The 21,908-nt window shown below is 40.9% G+C and overlaps 2 protein-coding genes and 3 non-coding genes across 7 annotated transcripts in view; 2 read left to right on the forward strand and 3 right to left on the reverse strand.

Annotated features, from left to right (window-relative positions):
• On the forward strand, window positions 1–6,722 carry dcaf7 (ddb1 and cul4 associated factor 7). The gene is made up of 7 exons (XM_084925261.1): window positions 1–385; window positions 701–859; window positions 2,506–2,617; window positions 2,725–2,843; window positions 2,932–3,141; window positions 3,386–3,503; window positions 5,466–6,722. Exons 1-7 carry the CDS (start codon window positions 248–250, stop codon window positions 5,636–5,638), a joined length of 1,029 nt encoding a protein of 342 aa, XP_084781387.1. The 5' UTR covers window positions 1–247; the 3' UTR covers window positions 5,639–6,722.
• kcnh6a (potassium voltage-gated channel, subfamily H (eag-related), member 6a) overlaps window positions 6,372–21,908 on the reverse strand; it is a 27,630-nt gene continuing 12,093 nt past the window's right edge. For 2 of the 3 annotated variants that reach the window (XM_084925260.1, XM_084925259.1), the window contains 10 exons: window positions 16,474–16,902; window positions 15,003–15,420; window positions 14,347–14,546; window positions 13,289–13,541; window positions 12,461–12,654; window positions 11,590–11,689; window positions 11,215–11,502; window positions 10,856–11,039; window positions 10,115–10,322; window positions 6,372–9,627 (listed from right to left, as the gene is read on the reverse strand). In XM_084925260.1, coding sequence (XP_084781386.1) covers window positions 9,340–9,627; window positions 10,115–10,322; window positions 10,856–11,039; window positions 11,215–11,502; window positions 11,590–11,689; window positions 12,461–12,654; window positions 13,289–13,541; window positions 14,347–14,546; window positions 15,003–15,420; window positions 16,474–16,902 — 2,562 coding nt within the window. In that variant the 3' untranslated portion in view covers window positions 6,372–9,339. The remainder of the gene's footprint in view (window positions 9,628–10,114; window positions 10,323–10,855; window positions 11,040–11,214; window positions 11,503–11,589; window positions 11,690–12,460; window positions 12,655–13,288; window positions 13,542–14,346; window positions 14,547–15,002; window positions 15,421–16,473; window positions 16,903–21,908) is intronic. The other variant, XM_084925258.1, reaches the window with a different exon arrangement.
• Window positions 6,960–7,031, reverse strand: trnac-gca (transfer RNA cysteine (anticodon GCA)). The gene has a single exon. It is a non-coding gene; the product is annotated as a tRNA-Cys (tRNA).
• Window positions 10,739–10,810, forward strand: trnac-gca (transfer RNA cysteine (anticodon GCA)). The gene has a single exon. It is a non-coding gene; the product is annotated as a tRNA-Cys (tRNA).
• Window positions 13,881–13,952, reverse strand: trnac-gca (transfer RNA cysteine (anticodon GCA)). Its single transcript has one exon. It is a non-coding gene; the product is annotated as a tRNA-Cys (tRNA).

A 21,908-nucleotide genomic window follows, 5' to 3' on the forward strand; every position in this document is an offset into this window, starting at 1 on the left:
ACCGGAAGTCATCTGGATATCGTATGACTTGACCTTTTCTTCAGGTTGAAGCCAGCGATGGTACTCTTTGTTAAGTAACGTGGTGGTAAACGTTGCTTTCAGACAAGATTTGCTCATTTAAATAGCCTCTGTCGCCGTGTCTGCCGTCATTTGTTCATACAAGTTAAAGAAGCGGTCGAACTTCGCTTGTGGGACTACTTAAATCGCAGTTCGCTGACGCTGGTGTGTTGGCTGCAGTTCGAGGGGGATGTCTCTTCACGGCAAAAGAAAAGAAATCTACAAATACGAAGCGCCATGGACGGTGTACGCCATGAACTGGAGCGTCCGTCCGGACAAACGGTTTCGGCTGGCTCTCGGCAGCTTCGTGGAGGAATACAACAACAAGGTGCGCAGTGTGGTTTGGGCCGCCAGCAGCTAACGCAGCGTTGACGAATTAATGCTAATGCTAGCTGCCCTAGCGTACAATAACACTGTCCGATCTGTTGTTATTTACCAGTAAAACTAAAACAACAACAGTGGGCATATGTGTTAATAACCAGCGCGTCTTTTGTTGTGTATTACTAATAATATCCCTTAGTAACGCCACTATAAATGGATAATTCTAACTCCGAACCCCCTTGGGAACAGTCATTTGGTTTCATTCCCGATATATCAGGTCGTCTGTTTGATATGACAGGAGATGTTTTTCCCTCCTGCACAGGTTCAGCTGGTGGGTCTGGAGGAAGAGAGCTCAGAGTTTGTCTGCAGGAACACATTTGACCACCCTTACCCCACCACCAAGATCATGTGGATCCCAGACACGAAGGGGGTCTATCCAGACCTGCTGGCCACCAGTGGGGACTACCTGCGCATTTGGAGGGTAAGAATACAGATAACTGTGTTTTATATAGGAAAATCCTGAACACGCCACAAAGAGAACAAGTAAAATATAATAGATAATATGAATTAAAACCGCGAGTTTCCAAAAGTGACTTAAAAGAAAACGGCAAACAAGACATGGTTAGAGTAGTATGTTGTGAGCAAAGGGGTCACCACACAGGAGCGAGGGTGTTGGAAGACATGTATGAGTACAGCGTGATAGTGGTGAGGATCAGCTCTGTGCCCCTTCTTGTTTGCACTGGTGATGGACAGGCTGAGAGATGAGGTCAGACAGGCGCATCCATGGACTGTGATGTTCACATGATATCGTGATCTGTAGTGAGAGAAGGGAGCAGGTGGAAGAGAGTCTGGAGAAGTGGAGGTATGTTCTAGAGAAGATTAAATTATTAGAAGAATCAAAACAGAATATATGTGAGTGAATGAGAGGGTGACACGTGTAACAATGAAGACGCAAGCAGCATAGGTAGGCAAGAGAGGTGAAGAAGAGAGTGCAGGCAGGGGGAAGGGAGTGGAGATGAGTTTCAGGGGTGATTTGTAGCACAAGGATAGGAGATAGTGAGAGGGGAGGTTTACAGAGTGATAGTGAGATTAGACATGATTAGAAATGAGTACATCAGAGGGAAAGCTCAGGTTGAGTGGTTTGGAGCCAGATTTAAAGAGGCAAGGCTGAGATGGTTTGGACATGTCCATAGGGAGTGATGGCGAATACTGGTCAAAGGAGGCCTGAATATGGAGCTGCTAGACAGGAGTAAAATAGGAGGACTACAGAGAGAAGATTTGTAGATGTAATGAGAAAGGACATGCAGAGGGTTGGTGTGACAGAAGAGGATGCTTAGAGACAGGGTGAGATGGAGAGAGATGAGCTGCTGTGCTCTAAAAGCAGCAGTTGAAAGATGAAGAATAACAGGGAAGAGATCAAGATGACATCTCTTTATGACCTACTGGCTTTTAAAGTGATCATTAAATATTTTTAATACCTACTATTATGTTTTAAGTTGTACTCTAAAACAGACGGGGAGTAAGTCACCTGATTAAATGTAAGAGCCTGTGGGGCGAAGAAGAATTTGCATTAATTTAACTGGGATGAAATGAATGCATGATTCTGCTTGTTAAAGTCTCAGGAGATAAAATGAGCAGATAACAAATGTAACTGGAGGATCAGACAGCCAATTGTGTTAACAATTAAGAGCTATTTTGTGTCTCTGCGCTATGGAGCTTTGCTGTTGTTAAAAAAAAAAATATTAATAACACATCAATGACCCACATTTTACTTCTTTATTATGAACTGAAAGTGTCCCGCTGTTGTAACTATTACCTCATGGAACAAATGCATGATTTAATCCTCTTTAGTTGCTAAAAACATATCCAGCTGTTTTAAAAGCAGGAAATATTACATTTGTGAATTGTTGAGGACTTTTAAGAAGATGCATTTGGTCTTTTTTTTTTTTTTTTTAATGTTTTCATAGCAAAAGTAAAAACGGTATTTCCAGCCTTATTTAACTTGTCTGCTGCTGAAATGCACAACTGCATGTAAAAGGACTAAAAGATTTTTTTCGTCCTGGTGGCTGGCTGGTGGCACATTAGCTGGTAGCACTTGTTGTAAGAGTCCTTGGGTTTGTGTTGCAGGTCAGCGACACAGAAACACGTCTTGAATGTTTGCTGAATAACAACAAGAACTCAGACTTCTGCGCTCCCCTCACCTCCTTTGACTGGAATGAAGTCGATCCTAATCTACTTGGTAAGTAACCCAGTATGTCATAAACTGTAAAGAGTTACTAAATTGAATGTAGTTTTTCTTTCTTTTGTGACCTTTGAAATCGTTAAGCTTTGTTGCTTTTTCTGCAGGTACTTCCAGTATTGACACCACCTGCACAATCTGGGGGTTGGAAACCGGCCAGGTGTTGGGACGAGTTAACCTTGTGTCTGGACACGTGAAGACCCAGCTGATCGCCCACGACAAAGAGGTGTGTGTGTTTGGAGCCCAGAGGTGATCCCTGTGTTGCTGTGTATGCACAGGAATATTTAATTGAATCCAGCTGTTTGTCTCTGCAGGTGTATGACATCGCGTTCAGCCGTGCAGGAGGTGGCAGAGACATGTTCGCCTCTGTTGGAGCCGATGGATCCGTCCGCATGTTTGACCTGCGACACCTCGAGCACAGCACCATCATCTACGAGGACCCCCAGCACCACCCGCTCCTCCGTCTCTGCTGGAACAAACAGGACCCCAACTACCTGGCCACGATGGCCATGGACGGCATGGAGGTGGGTTTGCTTTAAAATACTATAACACTTTTTTTTGTTTGTTTTAGGGAGCAAAAAAAGTAACATTTAGATTTTTTGGGGCATGTAATTATCAAAGTACCTCTTCCAGAGTTTTCCATTAAATACCTCAGCAGAAGGAGATTCCCAGAAAGACCTTAGCCATTTTGTAACATCAGGCCACATTTTATCTGTTTGAGTGAAATTGTTTTATTATTATTTAATTTGAAATCTTTTTGTTTAATAGGTGGTTATCCTGGACGTACGCGTGCCCTGCACTCCAGTGGCTCGGCTGAACAACCATCGCGCTTGTGTTAATGGCATCGCGTGGGCACCGCACTCCTCATGTCACATCTGCACCGCAGGTAAGCGAACTGCAAGCAGGCCTTCAGTAAAATTAGAACCACTCACGGAGATGTGTGATCTCAGGTACCGCTAAGACATAAAATAACACACTTCAGTGTTTAACTAGAAGTTTATATTTGTGTTTTTAAAGGCTTGTAAGATACCAATATGCTGGATTTTGATTTGTAATATTAACTTATCTTTTCTTAGAAACAGAAAACCAGGACTCATGCTACAAAGTCATTCACTTGTATTTTGATATGCTTAAGACAAATAGCGACATATACAATATGAAAAAAAACTACGTGTGGGTAATTTAACCATTTAGTGGGGCTTTATCCTTCAGTGGGAAATTTGTGAAATGTTGTGATTGGCCCATTAAGTACTGTTGTTCCATTTCCACAAACTACAAACACGCTCCAGCTACCACAGGCAGCGGACTTCAAGCACACTACAAAAAAGTGTAACAGTCATGATTATTTGGCCATCAAATCTTCACCTGTCCATGTCTGTAACGGGCTATAATTGAGGCTTTTGACTGTAGTCGTATGTCCTGCTTCTGATGTTACGGGCCATGAAATGTTTAATTGGTGCATTATGTAAAAGATTACAACATGCTATTTTATTTTTGTGGTTTTATGATATTTGGCAAACAGCTTCGACCATATTTGGGCAAGGGAGGTGCATTACCTACTGCCAAGCAACAGTGAAAACAACAAAAGGAAACGACACAGCATGCAAAAACCTAAAGTTCAGCACTTTCATTTATTTGTCTTCACATTTTTTTTTACAAAACTTTTTTTTTTAGATTTTTTTTTAAAATGTCAAAACATCTAGATTAACATGCAAAAACAGATTTGATCGGTCTTTGTTCGTTTCTTCAGAATTTTTAATTTGAAATAGCAAACTGTGTCCGTTCTTTGAATTATTTTGGTTTAGGAAAAATGCAAATAGATAAATACTGAATGTTGCACTCACTCCCCACGCCGTGAGCGGGGGTTTCCCCTTATAGCCAAAATGTTTGCTGGATGAGGATATGGAGCGAAATAGTGCATGGTTTATTTACCAAATTTCCCCTTGTGGGACAATTAAATGATTATTCTATTCTATTTACAGTTTATTGTAGATGTTTTGCAGACCGTGAGGTTGAGATAACAAACATTAGAATTATCGGAAATTCCTTTTCTTGACAGTGTCAGGCTGTTTCTTTATGGGTGGTTTTTCTGTACCGAGTCTCACGTATTTTAGGACATGAAATATTGCATAAATGATTTGATTTGTCTTGTAAACCATAACCTTAACAAAGTGTAATGATTTTACTTTAAACACCAAAACCAACATTTGTCTACTTAAAATAAGTTTGGGCAGAAATACAAAACGATATTTAATAAAAACACTGTAGTGTTGTAAAAGTGTGTTGGGCGAGACTTCTCTTTAAAGAAGAGTGCTTTGCCTGACCCATTTAGTTTTTTCTTTTTTTGTGGGAACTGAAACAACCTTCTCTTTGTTGTCAGTATGTCAGTGATTAAGTTAATAAAATCGGTCATAAAAAGCCCGTGGATAGGCCAAATATTCAGTGCAGCAGTTATCCAAATGTTGTGTTCGTTGCCGTAGAAAGCATAACAAAGATTCCATTCACAATTTAAGATGACTCTGCCGCACATCATCACGTCAGAATAGATCAGAACGGCAGTTTTCCAGCTTTAAGCCAGGGTCTGGATAGAAAGGTGCACTGTTCTTTGCTGCTTTTAAGAAAATTCAATATTAGCAGTGTGCTCATTTTGTTACATTTTCTTTAAAGTTATTTTGCCCAGCCCTGGCATAATTATGTTAGAGGAAGCACTTAAACATTTTATTTCCACCTCAGCACCGATATCTCTGCTTTGCCTGCTTCCCGGGTCTCCTTTTCTTTTTTTTTTTAAAAAATTCATTCATTGATTGTTTACATTTTATTGTTCCCTTTTCTTTCCGTCTCCTCTAAGCTGACGACCACCAGGCCCTGATCTGGGACATCCAACAAATGCCACGGGCCATTGAGGACCCGATCCTGGCCTACACCGCCGAAGGCGAGATCAACAACGTGCAGTGGGCCTCCACGCAGCCGGACTGGATCGCCATCTGCTATAACAACTGCCTGGAGATCCTGCGTGTGTGAAGTCACGGAGAAGGAGCGCCATTTCAGATATGGACTTTTTTTTCCGTTCTCATTCCTACGTTTTCAAGACGAGGATGAGGTGTCGAGTGAACTCTCTGAATGTGTTTGGAATATTAAACACCTGCTCCGCAATAACCTGGTTTACAATGTTTTTTCCATGTCTTTACTGTTATATTAACCGTGTTTAAGCACTTATTTATTTTGCTCACATGGTAGTGTTCAGCAGCTGGAAGAGACACGAGTGCTTTGAGCTGCTGCGTATGAAAGTCCGATTTTTGTACTCCTCGGTGTGATTTGTAGCCAGCCGTGTGATATTCATGAAGGGTTTACCTTCCTTGTACATTTCATCTGTTTCCTTTCTAAAGGTTGATACCAGCTACTGTAGGTGCCAGAAGATGGCCTCTCTAATATGTAGGAATATGTTGTAGCCTTTCTCGTGAATGCATACCTTTTTATCGATAATTCGAGGATTAATATATTGCAGTCTTGTTTACCCTTGTGGCAATTAAAGCTGTTAAATTTGGGTGTGTGTGTACTCTCTTCAGATGACTGTGCCCAGCCTCAAGCTTGTGACTGGTGCAACTTTTCGAAAAGTGTAAAATAACCTGAGAGGTTAGTGCAGTGGTGTGTCATCATATGTTGTGTTTTAGTTCGGCTGGCGATGCTGTGAAGCAACCGTGTACAGCAGCACTCAAAACCTACCAGAGCAATGTTGTTCAACCTTTTATTGCCCCCCCCCCCCCCCCCCCCCAAAAATTATTCAATTATTCTCCTCTTTGTCTTATTTTTACATGTAGAAAGTTGTGCTTGGAAAGCTGCATTTTTTCTTCATGCGCGTGAGCTGTAAAAATGGGAGGAAACAACTTTCTGACTGTTTATGTCTGCCTCTTTTTTTGTTGTTGTTTTCAGTAATTAAAGGGTCATGTCCTTGTAGCATGCCATTACAAGGCAAATTGTACATACATATAAATATATCAACTCAAGTTGTTTGTAAGACAAGTGTTCATGCCGTAGTTTTTTTTCTTTTCATAAAGTTTAATATGGAATTTACTCAAATAAATTGTATTCCTCCATGTCTTACAAACTTGTGTTGCCTTATTTCTTTTTTGCCCCCCAGCTTTTGTAAGATCATTTTACTGTTGCTGCCTTTGCATGGCACGAGTTAATCTATTTAGAAAGCTACTGCTGTCAGCACATTCATCCTGCAGTTCTCAGAGAGCCAGAGCTGTCTATTTACAGTTCGGGGTCATTTTCACCTTACGCTCAGTTGCCTCTCTCCAATAAACATAATTTCAGTTTGTGTTGGTAGAAGGGTGAAAAGAGGGGGCACCCGGATTTGAACCGGGGACCTCTTGATCTGCAGTCAAATGCTCTACCACTGAGCTATACCCCCTACAAGTGCAGTACTGTCCTTTTCTCTTCTTAGTTGTCAGTTCCCTGATAGGTCAAAAACACTGTTCTTGTAAAAAAGGTAGCTTTTTTTTTTCCAGTGCAAAAAAACCTCAACATTGCACTTCCCATCAATAATTTTAAGGTCTGATACTTGCTTTTCATAAGAATTTACTACTATTCCTCCTGAAAACTCTGAAAGGTGCAGCCTTCCAATTTTAAATTGGGCTAATCTGCTCTTCCACTCAGCTTTCTGTGCAGCTGATAAATTTAGATCACTCCCTAGAAGTCATGTTATGACCACTTATGCTGGGCACATGCTTTAAATTTGTCACAGAAATTAAACATGAACTTTTCTTTTGCACTGACCCAAATTTTGAGCGGCGGATCACCACTGGCAACGGAAGCTGGGTTTCCAGGAACTGAGCTTTTTCATCAGTTTTCATGTGAAGAGTGGATAGTTTCCTTTTCACATGTCGGGTTAAGAGGAAGCCCAGGAGGATACTAAACTGGCTTCATCCGGTTGTGCACTATAAAGTGTTCCCGAGTGTGAAACTATCAACAAGGAGTTCTAGTGTGATGCCCTGAGTTCTTTGGCCACACGAGTCATACTTCCTCATCACCTGCTCCCCTTGGCTTTGCAGAATTGCTATTTTGACACATTAGAGGACATCCAGCTGCCACTGCAAGTGATACAACAGCAAGGGGACATAAGCGGCCTTCCTTTGAGAGACCTGAAAACATCAGCCTAATTGAAAACGGTGCAGAAGTGCAAAAAAAGTTGACCTTGAATGTGAGGTTGGCCAAATTTACATCAAGATTTTTTGCTTTTATACACGTATTCTTACAACTTGTTGATCGGGCCTTAGACAAACAGGCATCAGACTGAGGTGTACAATATTTAGGAAAACCCGTCCTCCTAAATGACAATTTATTATATATTCATTGAAAAGCTTAGCTTTAGTGTGTTCTGTTATTTTGAAGTGTTTGCAATGTTTCATTTGGCATTGCAGTTATTATCCCAGCGCTCGGGTAAGTTACTTGGAAAACAAAAGGAAGTAACTTTGCAGTGTGTCTTTAATCTAAAAAAGACAAATAACAGGAATCTGTGCTTGAAGAAGCCTTTCACAGAATTTTAAATGCTTAATAGGTCATTACATTCACCCCGTGGCTGGAACTGAGAGATTATCTCGGCGCACATTTAGACGTCGTCTCTGCGTCTGTATGCGATTGACAGTTACCATCCACTTCAATTGCCACTAAGCTGATTTCCCTTTACGTGCGTCCAGGGTGCGGTTTGTCCACTGCGAGTCAAAATAACTGAGAGAACAAGTCCTTCATTGTTGGCACTTTCAGATAAACACATCAGGAGCGTTACGACACCGTGTGACCACGCTGCTTTGAGAAATAGTCGACACACGTCTGAGGTGAGCGGATAAACAAACACAGAAACGGGAGCAATCAAAGCATTCGTGACCAAAAACAAAACTGTAAGAGCTATATTTAAATGTACATGAAACTTTGACGTTTTTTGTTTTGTTCTGTGCTGCTTCATTGTGTATATTCTAATATTTTCTCATGACACGCTTGACACGTTTTCATTCACATCAAAATGCTGCAACAGGAAATATGAGATGAAAACGACGCTTTCTCCTACGTCTGCCATAAATCGTCATCCTTCACGGTGTGTGAGACAGTTATTGTACGACTTTTTGATATTTTTAAACATAAACAACAACGACAAAACACTGAACCTAAACCACTCACAGTTGTTACATTTACTAAGTGCATGGTCCTGAATGTACCTATAAATATTTGCAATATGAAAATAATTTCATTTCCAAATAGCTGATTATAGTTTTCTATGTTCAAATCTAAATGTGCAATTCTTACACAAAGTGACTGCAGATAATTCTTCAAACGTGAAAAGTCTTAATTCTTTCTTGTCATTTCACTTCTCTTCAAGGACGCCTCCATGTAGGAGCAGTTGGTGTAGCTTTGAGATCCAGTGACTGCTTGGCATGTCCTGTAGATGTCAGTGCACCATCCTGCTCTTTATTGCACAGGACTTGAGTGATGGGATGCTGGAGCACAAAACTACAGCAGTCTTGAGAGCAATGTTCGGTCTGTGCTTGAGAAACTCGAGACACTGTGTACCCTCTGTGATGTGAAAGGCAAGGCATCCCACGCTCCACAGCAGCATCTGAACAGGAAAGGAGGTTTAAATGGGAAGGAAGTACCGATGTGGGGAAAATATGGCTGTACTGTCCAAAGTACCAGGCTGTAGGGTGTGAGGGTCAGTGATAGCTCTTCTAGCTGCCCGGCAGGACAGGATCAGACACATGCCTCTGGATCTCCTGCATTTCTGTGGAGATCTCCAGGTGCTCCGGGAGAGAGGGGAAGCGCTGGGTGCCGCACAGAAGTCCCGAAGGCTCTTGGTCTCCAGAGCAGAAGATCTGAGGAGGAGTGAGGTCGACAGAGGGTAGATGTGATTGGTCTGCCTCTGGTGACATGGACATAGTGTCATCTGATGCCACAGTTAGATGGATCCCGCTGGACAGGGAATCCTTGGATTTGTGCTTGCAGTCAGAGTCTGGACTCTGGAAAGACAGAGAAGTATTAGTTCATACAAGATTAGATGTATGTAGTGTATAATTTAATTATATTAAATAACAGGACACAAAGGTCAGAATCTTTTTTAGAGTCTAATTTAAAAAAAAAAGTTTAATATTATGGATGTTTTGGGCTCAAAAAAGTGCTCTGAATCCAAAAGCAAGGAAGAAAGATCCTGCATTAACTGATCTCTTGCTACAAATAATGCAAGACATAAATGATGATTGGGGCGAAAAGGCAGTCTGTTATCTTGAAACCTGGAGATAACAATCATCGTTCGACTTGTAGATTTATCAGATATCTCTGTTATTCTTTTTCCTTTCAGGATTATGGATGTCTTAAGTTCTTATTTTCTTTTTCAACTCTGATGAACTTAATTGAATTGCTTAAATAGTTTTTCTGGCAAAAGTGTCAAAAAAGTAATGACTATAGAGGAGCAATCTTATTGCACATAGCATATGATAAGTAAAGCACCTGGAGTAGTGAGGCAGTGCTGTCGATCTGTGGTGGCTGCTTTGGAGGGACGGTGTGGATTGTGGGTGTGCCCGTGCTGTACAGTGTGGTGGGATGAGGTGGGTGAGGGCTGGGGGACACAGCGCTGTAGGCCGGAGGCACCGGAGCCATCTGTCTCTGAAGGAGCTGCAGGATCACATTAATGTCTGCAGTCATACGGGTCTCCAGTCTGGACAAGACAAGAAGACAAAGATATATGGCTTCAAGACTCTTTCACACATTTTTTCTTTGATTTCTATGATTTGATCCTGGTCAGAACACTTCTATAAGGGGTTATGAGTGTTAATACACTTTTCTCTATCTGTCGCTATAGAATCATCACGATCATTCACGTGGAAGCAGGCAGGCAGTTAAAAGAAAACACACATGATGGACATTTTCAGTCTCACCCCTGACCCTTTCTTATCTCTGTTTATTTTGTTCTTACTCCTCCTTTTCTCTCACACACATGCATGTATGTACACACATGTAGTAAGCACTCAGCTGGAAACTGATATGCAAACACAGAAAGGGTGGAGCTGAAATGCAAACACTGCCTTGGGACAACAGTGACAAATGCATCCACCTCCCAGGGGCCTCAGCACCGGGGGTATAGCTCAGTGGTAGAGCATTTGACTGCAGATCAAGAGGTCCCCGGTTCAAATCCGGGTGCCCCCTTATTGTTTATTTCTTTAATTCTAAAACAACATAAGTCAAGCTTACCGGTTTAATTGTGACTGAAGCAGCTCCAATCGAGACTCTAGCTCACTGGGCCGATCTTCAGCACAGGGTGAAGGGTGAAAACTCGCCCTTACTGAGGACGGCCGCCTCTGGCTGTCTGAAAACTGACTTGCTCTGCGGTCTGGCCAGTAGCTATACAGGCCTGGCATGCTGATAGGGGTTGCTGCTGTGCAAAAGTAAAAGAACAATCATTTCTTGAAAAAATGTTTGTTAAAATATGCAAATGTATTACTCCACAGTTATTTTTTATTTATCTATCAGTGCTGCATTCAAACCATCCATCCATCTCGTTGTGTTCTTGTGTTCTCTGTGCCTCCAAAAGTGTTTTAAGTGGATTTTACCTGAGTATGGAGGTCCTCCAAGGTCTACAGGCGGGCCGAGTCCAGCTGAAGGTCCACTGTGAGGCAGAAGGTTGACTACTGCGGATGGATAGTCTCTGGTATCACCCGCATGTGGGTACAACTCCCCTTTGCTGTGTCCTATGGGCTTCATTTCCTCATCACTAGACTGTGAACATATACTAGCACTGCTGCAGAGGTCTTCCCAATGAGATCCTGCCATTGTTCCCCGGTGGTGGTTTGACATCGAACGTGACTGATCTGGATAAGAGTCTTCACGATCCATCCCGTCTGTCCACACAGAGTCACAGCACAGATAGGAATAAGACAATAAGTTGATACAGGAGCATTTGGCGTTAGGCCGCGTCCCTTACTCACCTGGCCTGTTTCTCCGACGCAGTGAGCTTCTCCGATGCCTCGTCAGACGATAGCCACATTCAGAGTCCCTGCCTGGGGTTGTCTGGTTTATTCTATCTACCTGATACAGATCAGCTTCAGTAATTCAAAATTACAAACCACATCTCCTGCTTAAAAGAAACATACAGCACCTTTTCCATCAGTATATTTAGAAATCTAGGTGAGATCTTTATGATTTTACCACTTAAGATTACCTCTGATACTGGTAACCACTTGTAGCGCTGTGGCACAATGCTTACTGAGTGTGTTGTTCAAATGCCCCAGTTTCAATACTGCCTCTAAACCCTCCTGCACACTTTGCCTATATTTACATATTTGCCTGGAGGGCCCTCACATTAAGTGCTTTTCCAAACCGTTTAGTTTTAAGTTGAAACGGCACCACACTCAGAAACCAGGAAGGCTCCAGTTAGCCAGTGTGATTATTTCAGGACTGACAGAGTAATATATGAAAAGAAATGTCTTTAATGGACATTTTATACATGTTTGATCACAATTTCATTGTACACATGCAATGACAATAAAGGGCGATTCTATTCTATTTATTGTACTGTTATAAATATTAGTTACAAATAACAAGAAATAACAACGTCATGAAGTCATATGGGAGCATTTTGGAAAATGTAATAGATTCATTTACTTTGAAATGATAGACATGGTTCTAGTTTATCTTCTTGACAGCACTAGAGATCAGCAAACTGGAAGTTCCTGTTTCCAAAAGAGAAAGGCAGGTATTTCTGCCCTAACCCTTAAAAGAAATTAAAAGAAAAGCGTGACCCCACACAAAGTTACAAAGTTACTTATGGCGTTTGAAACGCCCCCTGGTGGCACTCACGTCTCTCAAGTTGAAGGTGATCTCCAAATTGTTCCAGAACATGTTGGAAAAATCGGGATACATGTCTAGCACTTCCAGAAGGTCGTCCCTCAGGATCTTGTGAAGATCACAGTATGTCAAAGCCCTGACATCAGCGCTGGATTTCCCTGACCTCTCGTACAGATTGATGGGTTCACCAAAGATGTCATTCTTTCCTACATACATCACAGCAAAAGTAGTGGAAAATTCAATTAGGCAAGCCCATCCTTGTATAAGCAATAACAGGGTAATGTCAGTTCTTTTATTTATTTATTTTTTGTTTAATGTTTAATGCATTATTAAAAAATAATGCACCACAGTGACCTGATCCACAGCAGTACAGCAGCTCAACACAAATCAGTGGTCCCCACAAACACAGGCACAAAGATGTGACCTGTGCAGCCTGGATAAGCCAGTGCTAGCTCTATTGATGATCAATCGCTGTGGAATGAAAGTGGAGCTGTGCCCAAACACCTCTGGCCACACAACACACACACACACACACACACACACAAGTGTGTGCTGATGTGAACTAAGGGCCAATGTCAGTTCTGGCTGTGACTTTGCAGGAAGAGAAAGAACAACTAAGTGGAAAACAAACAGGACTGCAAAATAAAACAGATAAAAAACATTTCATAATCAGATAAATATAAACAAATTAAACTGGTTTTACCCAAAATAGGTGATTTTTTTTGTTTAACCTTGAAAATTGTATTCTGGTCATAATTATTTTAACTAAATGGAAAATGAAACGATTTTTCTTAAAGTGTTAACAAGTAAAAAGCTCTTTATTAGCAACTTGCAGCTCACCCAGTATGGCCACCACCACGTCGTCCCTGAGGATCTCTATAGAACCCCTGGAAATGAAGTATAGGGCAGTGAGAATATCCCCACTGTGGACTAGGGTGTCACCCGGCGGAGCGTGGGTGGTCTTAAATCGCATGGCCAGAGCCCGCAGGCAGCCTTTGTTAGCACCTCGAAAAGCTTTGCAGTTCTGCAGCAAGCTGCGGTTCAAATGAAGGCAGATATCAGCTTGCAGACACTCAGGGAAACCCTTTAAAACCTGGAGGAAGAAACAAATGGGACACAGGAAATCTAACTTTGTCTTCATGTTATGTTTCTTTTTTAAGCTTCTGTAACATAAAAAAAGAAGTAACGTGAAAGCACATGAAAAAGGTCTGGAGGGGAGAGAAGGGGAGCAGAGTATCAGATTGATGCATGCAGGGCATAAAGGATGAGAGCTACAATTGATAAGCTATTCCCTCATTGAATTGGCAGGCACTGATTCTGCTCTTGCGCTCTGGTTAGCAGGGATGTCCCAAACAGCAACATGACGCACATCACATCTGAAAAGTGGGTCTCTCTATGAGACACTGGAAACAATGAATGTCTGTAAATGAAGAGGGGGCACCCAGAGTTGAACTGGGGACCTCTTGATCTGCAGTCAAATGCTCTACCACTGAGCTATACCCCCATGAACACAAAGATGCACCTAAAAGTCTCTGAAAACGTTTGAAATAAAATGTGTTATAAAGGTTTTATTTGAATATTACGAAAACTTTTTTTTCTGGGAGCAAGTGCATCAAACAAAGCCTGGATTTGTACTTATTACTACTTTTAAGAACTACATGACATTAAAAGATCACCGCACAAAAACTGGGCCATTGCAACAGCATAGAATACGGCAAGCAGCCAGTGTAGGTCAAACACAGGACATGCAGAGAACTTGAGGACAGCAAGTGTTTCTATAAATTGTAACACATTAATTGTACTTCAGTTAGGTGCTTTGAACGTGCACATTGATGTTTGCACTTTGAAAGCATGCTCATAAGGGGAAGGCAGCAGTCAAAGTTTTTTCATTTCCTTACAGCATTCATGTCGATGCCGTTTGTGTAGGACCAGGCATGTTGGAAGTACTCCTCCAGCCTTTGTCTCAGACCTCCTGGGATCTGATGGAAACGTATGAACTCCTTGACCCGCAGCATCTGGGTGTGGTAGCGGGCTGTGCCTGAGTAAAGTCTCTGAATGATGGCTGATACGTTTCCGAATATACTGGCATACATCAAAGCTGCATGGAACAGAAAGCAGAAACAATTTATTCCTGGGGTTGTGATAAATTTGATTATATTTCTCCTGTCTATCTCTGTACCATCAAAAAATAGGCTAGCAAAGGCTGTATGTATGCTCAGGATGTACTGGATTTATGTAAATAGTTCAAGTTGTTCTCATAAAAACAGGTAAGATCTTGGAGGACTTATTTTACCAGCTAACAAACAGTGACTGACCTAATATTTTGACATGATTCTCCTTGAACTTGCTGATTTGTTTGACATTATCTTTGTAATTTTCCTCATATTAAAATGAGGAAATATAACCTAAGTGACTGAATATATGCAAGAAGAATTGAATTACTCCAGAGTTTCTAAGATGAGCTTCAGAGTTAGAGGAAAATATTCTGGATTCTACTTCAATGATTCGAAGTCTGAAGTGTTGCATGTTTCTGATCCTTTTCCTTTCTACTCACAGCCGATTAGCATGACACAGATGGAGAAGATCTTCTCTGGGTTGGTGTTGGGTGAGACGTTGCCAAAGCCCACACTAGTCAGGCTGCTGAAGGTGAAGTACAAGGCTGTAACATACTTGTCCTTGATTGAAGGGCCAGAGGCTGGGTCACTGTCATTGTAGTATTTCCCAATCTGGTCGGCCAGATTGTCCAGCCAACCAATCTTCATGCCACCGATGCGGGCAGAGCCATGACGCTCCACATTACCGATGGCGTACCAGATACAGGCCAGCCAGTGAGCAATGAGGGCAAAGGTGCACATAAGGAGGAAAAGAACAGCAGCTCCATATTCTGAGTAACGATCCAACTTCCTGGCCACTCGCACCAGCCTCAGAAGTCTGGCCGTCTTCAGTAGTCCAATAAGAGTGGTTGTTTGAGGCTGTTGAAGACAGAGAAGATTTAATGTTAGTGCTATTAGCGGACTTTTATAAGTACAAAAAATAGCAATGAAACTGAATCTATGCAGAAATAAACTATTTACTGGTCAATAAGCTGAGCAGTCAGTTTTAGGTTACATGAGGGCACAATGGGATAGCCAGACTGGACGTTTACCATGTGTAACTCAGCGGGTTTTCCATCTTCTTAAAACGCATATAAACACTTCTAATTTGTCCATAATGCTTCCAGCTATCCTGCAACAATTACTCCATCATAGTATTATAAAAAATATCAATTTGACATAAACTGGTAAAAGGAAAAGGACATCACAGATAAAAGTTTCTCCAAACCAAATACAGCTACATTTGTAGCACAAAAAGCACAGGCGCATTAGTTGGTTCACTTAGTAAGAGTTAAAAGGCCAAGAGCTGCCACTCATAACAGCAGTGCCATGGCGCTGGGGGGGTTGTTCATGCATTTTGAGTTTAGTATACTTGTTTATTTAGTTGAGTTTTGATTGGTATTTGTTTTTTGATAATACCAGTGTTTGGAGGCTACTTCTGATGGCAGTTTCTGTTAAGGCTGAGAGTTTGCTATTTAAACATAAGTCCTTGTATTTTGGTTTATTTTCCTAGCTTTCCTTCATATTTCTCTGTGCCAGGCTGCTGTGTGTGTCAGTGTTGTGCCTCTTATTTTTTACATGCTTTGTTTTGCTTCTTGTATATCATTATCTTGGATATGCCTCACTTTCCTGCTGTTTCCATTTCCCCTGATTGCCCTCTGTGTGTATAAATAGTCTTCTCTCCCTTACAGCGTTTGTCAGCGTGTCTACTTATCCACCCTAGTCTGTTCCTGAGTTACCTGTTTTATGTCCTAGTTGATTGTATTTTGGGACTTTCTGTATTTGACTTTAATAAAAAAAGTTGTGTTTTGAGTAATTTTCCAGTTTTACTGCAAAACTGTAAAAATCTGTTACACATAAAGGCTATAAAAGGAGACTTTTCATTTAATCTTTTGTCTGAAACACAAAGTGATATTCAGATAGCTTTCTCACCTCCTCAGACCCAGAGCGAAATATGAGCAGGTCAAAGGGGATGGCAGCAACTATATCGATCAGGAACCAGCCCTTGAAGTAGTGCTGTGCGATGCGTCCCGGGTGGCTGACCACCTCGTCGTTATGGTTCACATAGGTGGTTCTGAAGTTGATGAGGATGTCCACGATGAACATGACGTCCACCACAAGGTCCACCACATTGAGTGGGTTGCAGGTGTAGCCGCAGATTCTTCTCTGTGTTTCTTCTTCCGCTTCATTGAGAAGGAAGGCAGCAGAATATGGCGTGAAGATGGCCGTGTAGATGACCAGCAGCAGGATGACCCAGTCCCATACTGCTTTGAAGGGGCTGTAGTGAAGGATGGTCCATTTGTGGATGCGCGGGGCCTGGAGCTTATACTCTGGCAGCACGTCAGCTCCGAGGGATAACACCTGATAAGAGGCCAATGGGATACAGAGGAGGTTATTAATAATGGAGGAAAGATCAAGGCCCATAGCCAGAAAGTATAATATAAATACTATATAGAGTACTTTATGAAGCATACAATTAAAACAGGAAGAAGGGGGAGGCGTGTACATTAGCTAATGTCTGAGACGAGAGTAAAGGAAGTAAGTGCACAGTTCTCACAAAGCAAACAACTATCCTTATTCAAAAACAATAACTTAATTCTGACATAAAAATGTGAAATGTTTTTGGTCTGTAAGTCAGCATCTTAAGTTATCATTTAAACAGCTTTCACTGCGGTTTAATTATTAGAATTTAACATTTTCAGGTTTTATCCATAAAGCAATATTTAATAAGAAACTTAAATTTTCTTAGTTAAAATGAAAATGATGTTCTTTACAAAACAGCCAAAACTCATTTCAGTCATTTTTTAAAGATTCCAACATACTGATAGTGCCTTAAAAAAAATTAAAGACAGAGTTAAAAGAGTGTATGTTAAAACAGTCTGGTAGCTGTTGCTGACCAAGTAAGACGAAGGTTGGGAAAACTGAAAAACAAGCAGAATTTAATGCAGGAACATGGTGCACGAGAGACCAAGAGCCCAAGAACTGTAGTTTTCAGTTTTAGTGCCATCTCAAGTATTTACAATAAAAGCTGCAAAAATCCATAAGGTGTAGCAGTACTGTGATAAATAGATAGACACTGGAATACTTTTACATTAACCACACCCCACTGCACCCTTAAAGTAAAGCCCAGCATGTCCTTTGATAGTGCCATGCCGCCTCAGATGATGAACTTCATCATGAACACGGCTTTAATTTATAATAAATGGTGCATTGCTCAAAATATTCTAAGCAAGTTTGCACACAAAATGACAGAAAGCTCTAACAACAATGGGGCATATTTTTAAAACAGCAAGAGGTTCAAAAACAACCCTTGACTCTTCTTTCAGAGCAAAACACAAATCCACTCATATGTCGAGTACCATTTACATGCAGACCAACACAAATCAGAAAATTACCAATGACTGAATCAGTGATGAGTAAGATCCACTGACCGGTACAACAATAAGAGCTTCCATGTCCAGGTTCTCATCCTGGCGTCCACAGCAGCAGAGGAGGCTTCTCCAAACTCTCTGCAGCCCCACCTGCCTTCTTCCCCATCTCCCTTCCTTCATCACTTTCTTCCAGATAAATATGTTTGCTGATGACTGCCATGAACACACATCCCAGCTCCTGCCTTCTTCTATCCTCTCTTCAAATGCACTTAACCGAGCCAAATCACTGTCCTTTCTAGAGAGTCCACTGCAGCCTCACCTGCCTCCGCCGCACCACGTGATTGCCACTTTGTCTAAGCCACGTGACCCTTTCTGCCAGCGATCTGATCAATTTCGGACTGGAATAAGTGCTGGCATCGACTGGGCTTCATGCAGAGGAGTGATTTTAGGTAATTTCTGTTAATGGAAAGGTCAGCTCTATTTGGCCAAACTGGCTTTGCAGAAATCAAAGTGCTTTATTCTTCTAATGCACTATAACTGACATTCACATCTACATGAACCACAGAGAGCTAAACTGCTGTACATGCTGTTGGGTTTCCATGTCCTTCTTGTCCTTACAAACCCTTTGGCGGTTAGACCGTCATTTACATTTCAGTTTGTATAATTATGTTGATAGTCATCATGACAAAAGAAGCTGAACTTGTATGGCAAGCACACAGATCAGTGAGAAATTAAAAGGGAAAAGCTTTGGTGTGCTATAGCTCAAGTCCTGAAGCCCACTGCAGGGAATGAACCATATTCACCAAAACAGCTTCTTATCTGGTGTTTTGATGAAGAGAATGTGGTGTAACCCTGTGGCCAAAGATCTCCCATATGTATCCAGCTGATAGAGTCTGATGACTGTGAAGGCCATGACATATGATGTGCATCTTATTTATATTTAACTATTAAGTGATCCCTCCCCTCCTATTGATGGAGATGACACTGTAAAGCTTGAAAGGATCTCTCTCTTTTCTCTTAATTCGAGCTAGAAATGTTTCACCACAGGATAAATCTGATGACTCAGAAGAACATTGCATTGATTGATACATGAGCTATCCATCCAAGGGGAGAAGTGCACACAGAAAAATGTCCCAACAACAAAACAGGGCCCTTGGATCTCCACAAGTCGAGAGTTTTTCCTTTAATTTGTCACATATTGGTACAAGAAACCAGTAAACCCATCTTCCCTTGCAAAATATAATATATATTTAGACTTTTTTGTTCGTTGAGGGAAAAAAAGTCTCCTCAAAAATGCATTTCCCTTCCACTTTCCCAGCTTGAATGAAAGCAGTGTCCATAAATAGTCAAAGTAAACTTTTTCTCAAGACGGAGTACTATATATAAAAAAGATGGTCATTAGGAATAACCAAGGTTTCAATAATATTTGCAGTAAAGGGATGTTGGCTGCTTCACTTGCTTCATAATTTGGGTTTACGACCAACAAGACAGCGTTCAGTTTGGAAAACAGACATAAATGGAAGAAAGTGCACAGAATTGATTGAATTCTCCATCTAGGACAACAAACTGTGACAACCTTTTGTGTGTAAGCAACTAACCACAGGAGCTGAACAGATGTGAAGAGACAACACAGTAATGAGAATGTAAACACATGAGCAAAGGTTCACTCATCCAAGAAATGTTACGTTATTGATGTCCACCACAGCTCTGTTTAATGATAATGATGACCAGACAACGACAGGCACCTCTAATTTGCACACTACAACTCTCTGTTGGTACTCCGACTTTAAAGTCATCATGGGAAGAGATCAAGCTGATACATTTCAAGCTGTACTAGATTTAAAAGACAGCAGAGCTGTAATCAGAGAACACGATTTAAAATATATATATCATATAATAGTAATAATCCAGCATATATATATATAAATATATGAAGAGAGAGAAAAAGTGAGAGACATGCACATAGATATAGATATAGATATATATATGAAACTGCTTCTTCTAAGGTATTCAGAGCAGAAATATAAAATATTCATAATAATATGACAACTGTGGATAAAGCTACAATGCAAAGCACAAAACATTTTAAATATTTTAGTTCAAAGTTTACATAGTATCTATAAAAAATAAGTAAAGATAAAATTAAGCCTTTAAGATGTGAATATCACATTAATAGAATGCAGACATGAAAGTAGCATTTATTTTCAGCTTAAAAACCCCTCAGTAAATTTGAAAGTGCTCTAACTCTGCACAGTTCTCGTGTAATCTCTTTGTGAAGTTACGTCACTTTGACATGTCATCAGCTTAACTTGACTCAAGTGATCATTTCTAACTCATGGAGAAATATTCAGTAAGCTGGAAGTTTGAGGTGGAAGATGACTAAAGATGGGGTGAGGAAGAACAGGAAAAGGAACACTGGCAGCTAACAAACAGGAATGTGGAGCTGAAAAAGAAATGGAGTTTTGAGGGTAACTGCAGAGAGCATGAAAGACCCAGTAAGGCTGTACTCACAGGCTGAAGTTTCTGCTTGACGCTCATGCTGAAACACACACCACAGGGTAAAAAGCAGGACAAGACTACGACTAAGAGAAAGAGAGAGGGAGACGGGAACTCTGTCAGTCTGTGTCTCCCTCCCTTCTGCTCCTCTTGCTCTTCCTCCCTGATTGTAGCCCTGCCCTCATCATGGGATCCTCTTTCAAGCACATAAAAAGTGATGGATGATGGTACCTGCCTCCTGTGTGATGCTCAACAAGTAGTAATTATTGGAGAAAAAAAATCAAAGGTGGTTGTGTTTGGCCTGACAATAAAAAGCTAACAGCTAAATAAATTTTAAGCTCTTGACTGAAGTAAAATTTCCCTTTAGCTCTATACAATCTTTATAGGAGGTGAGATTTATTGTCAGTTGCTGGGGAAATAATTATAAAAGCATTTGCGTGAATTGTTTGTGAATGCAAATACATTGTGCGTGTTTGCTGTTTTGGTTTTGTTTAGTATTTTTGCATATGCAAATTATTATCTGAATTAATGCAGTGTATGTGAGGTCTTGTCATTTTGTGAATAACCCTCCAATCACTTTTATTATATTTTCAAAAAATAAAGGTTTACAGTAACATTGCCATGTCTTTTCTCCCCTCTGAATTAATGTAATTCTTTTTTTTAAATATTTTTTGCAAAGTCTTGTAAATGAACTAATAAATTCCATTAAAAAACTCAAATAACCTCATATTCAACCCTGATATTTGGAAAATATATTTACACATTTTTAACTGCCTAGTCTCTAACACGCCTTGTGAGGATGTTGTTTTTTAGAAGCATGCGTTATTTGGGTGTGACTGCTTCAGAGTTCAATCAGATCTCAAACGAGCATGTTATCAACCTGTACACACACATTCATGGAGACAAATACTAAAAATAACTGTGCAAACCTGCAAAAAACAAAGCCACACTCAGTTAAAGCTGCAACTATTTCCAAGTTGCCCTGTTGCAAGATCAGTCAACGCCAGGGGGCGCCACATACACACCGACACACAGTACTAGTTACAGTGTGCTGAGGCTCTTGTACAGTTATCTGTCTTTAACAAGCCACAGTCTATAATCAATCGCAGTGTGCTTTGTGTTATGCAGACAAATCAATATGAACAAAGATCAATGACAAACATCCTCCCTCTTTTTTTAACTTGCCAATCGAAATTCAATTATAAGGGCAGCATAAAGAAAACATTCTATGCATAATGAAACTGGGGCCACAGAGAAAGGCAACATGTGCTTTACTATTTATTACAGTACCTGTAGAAAACTCACAGTCAGTAAAAGACCACTGCTACAGTTCACATGGCAGCAGCCGTGATTACTGTGACGTTAGAATGACCTTCTTGTCTCTGAACTCAACATTATGATACTCAAGCAAGTTGGTTTAACCGGAAAAAACTCACAGCGGTAACAACACGCAGTTGTGATTTAGTGTCTGACAGAGGCACAAAGACCAAGCCCACTGCC

The sequence above is a fragment of the Perissodus microlepis genome, chromosome 4 (genome assembly GCF_051167445.1).
Source record: "Perissodus microlepis isolate ML-2025 ecotype Zambia chromosome 4, ASM5116744v1, whole genome shotgun sequence".
Taxonomy (NCBI): domain Eukaryota; kingdom Metazoa; phylum Chordata; class Actinopteri; order Cichliformes; family Cichlidae; genus Perissodus; species Perissodus microlepis.

Coding starts and splice junctions, on each gene's coding strand:
- dcaf7 (XM_084925261.1), top strand. CDS start 248: ATGTCTCTTCACGGCAAAAGAAAAGAAATCTACAAATACGAAGCGCCA. Junction 2,844..2,931: donor TGATCGCCCACGACAAAGAG/GTGTGTGTGTTT, acceptor TTGTCTCTGCAG/GTGTATGACATCGCGTTCAG. Junction 3,142..3,385: donor TGGCCATGGACGGCATGGAG/GTGGGTTTGCTT, acceptor TTTGTTTAATAG/GTGGTTATCCTGGACGTACG.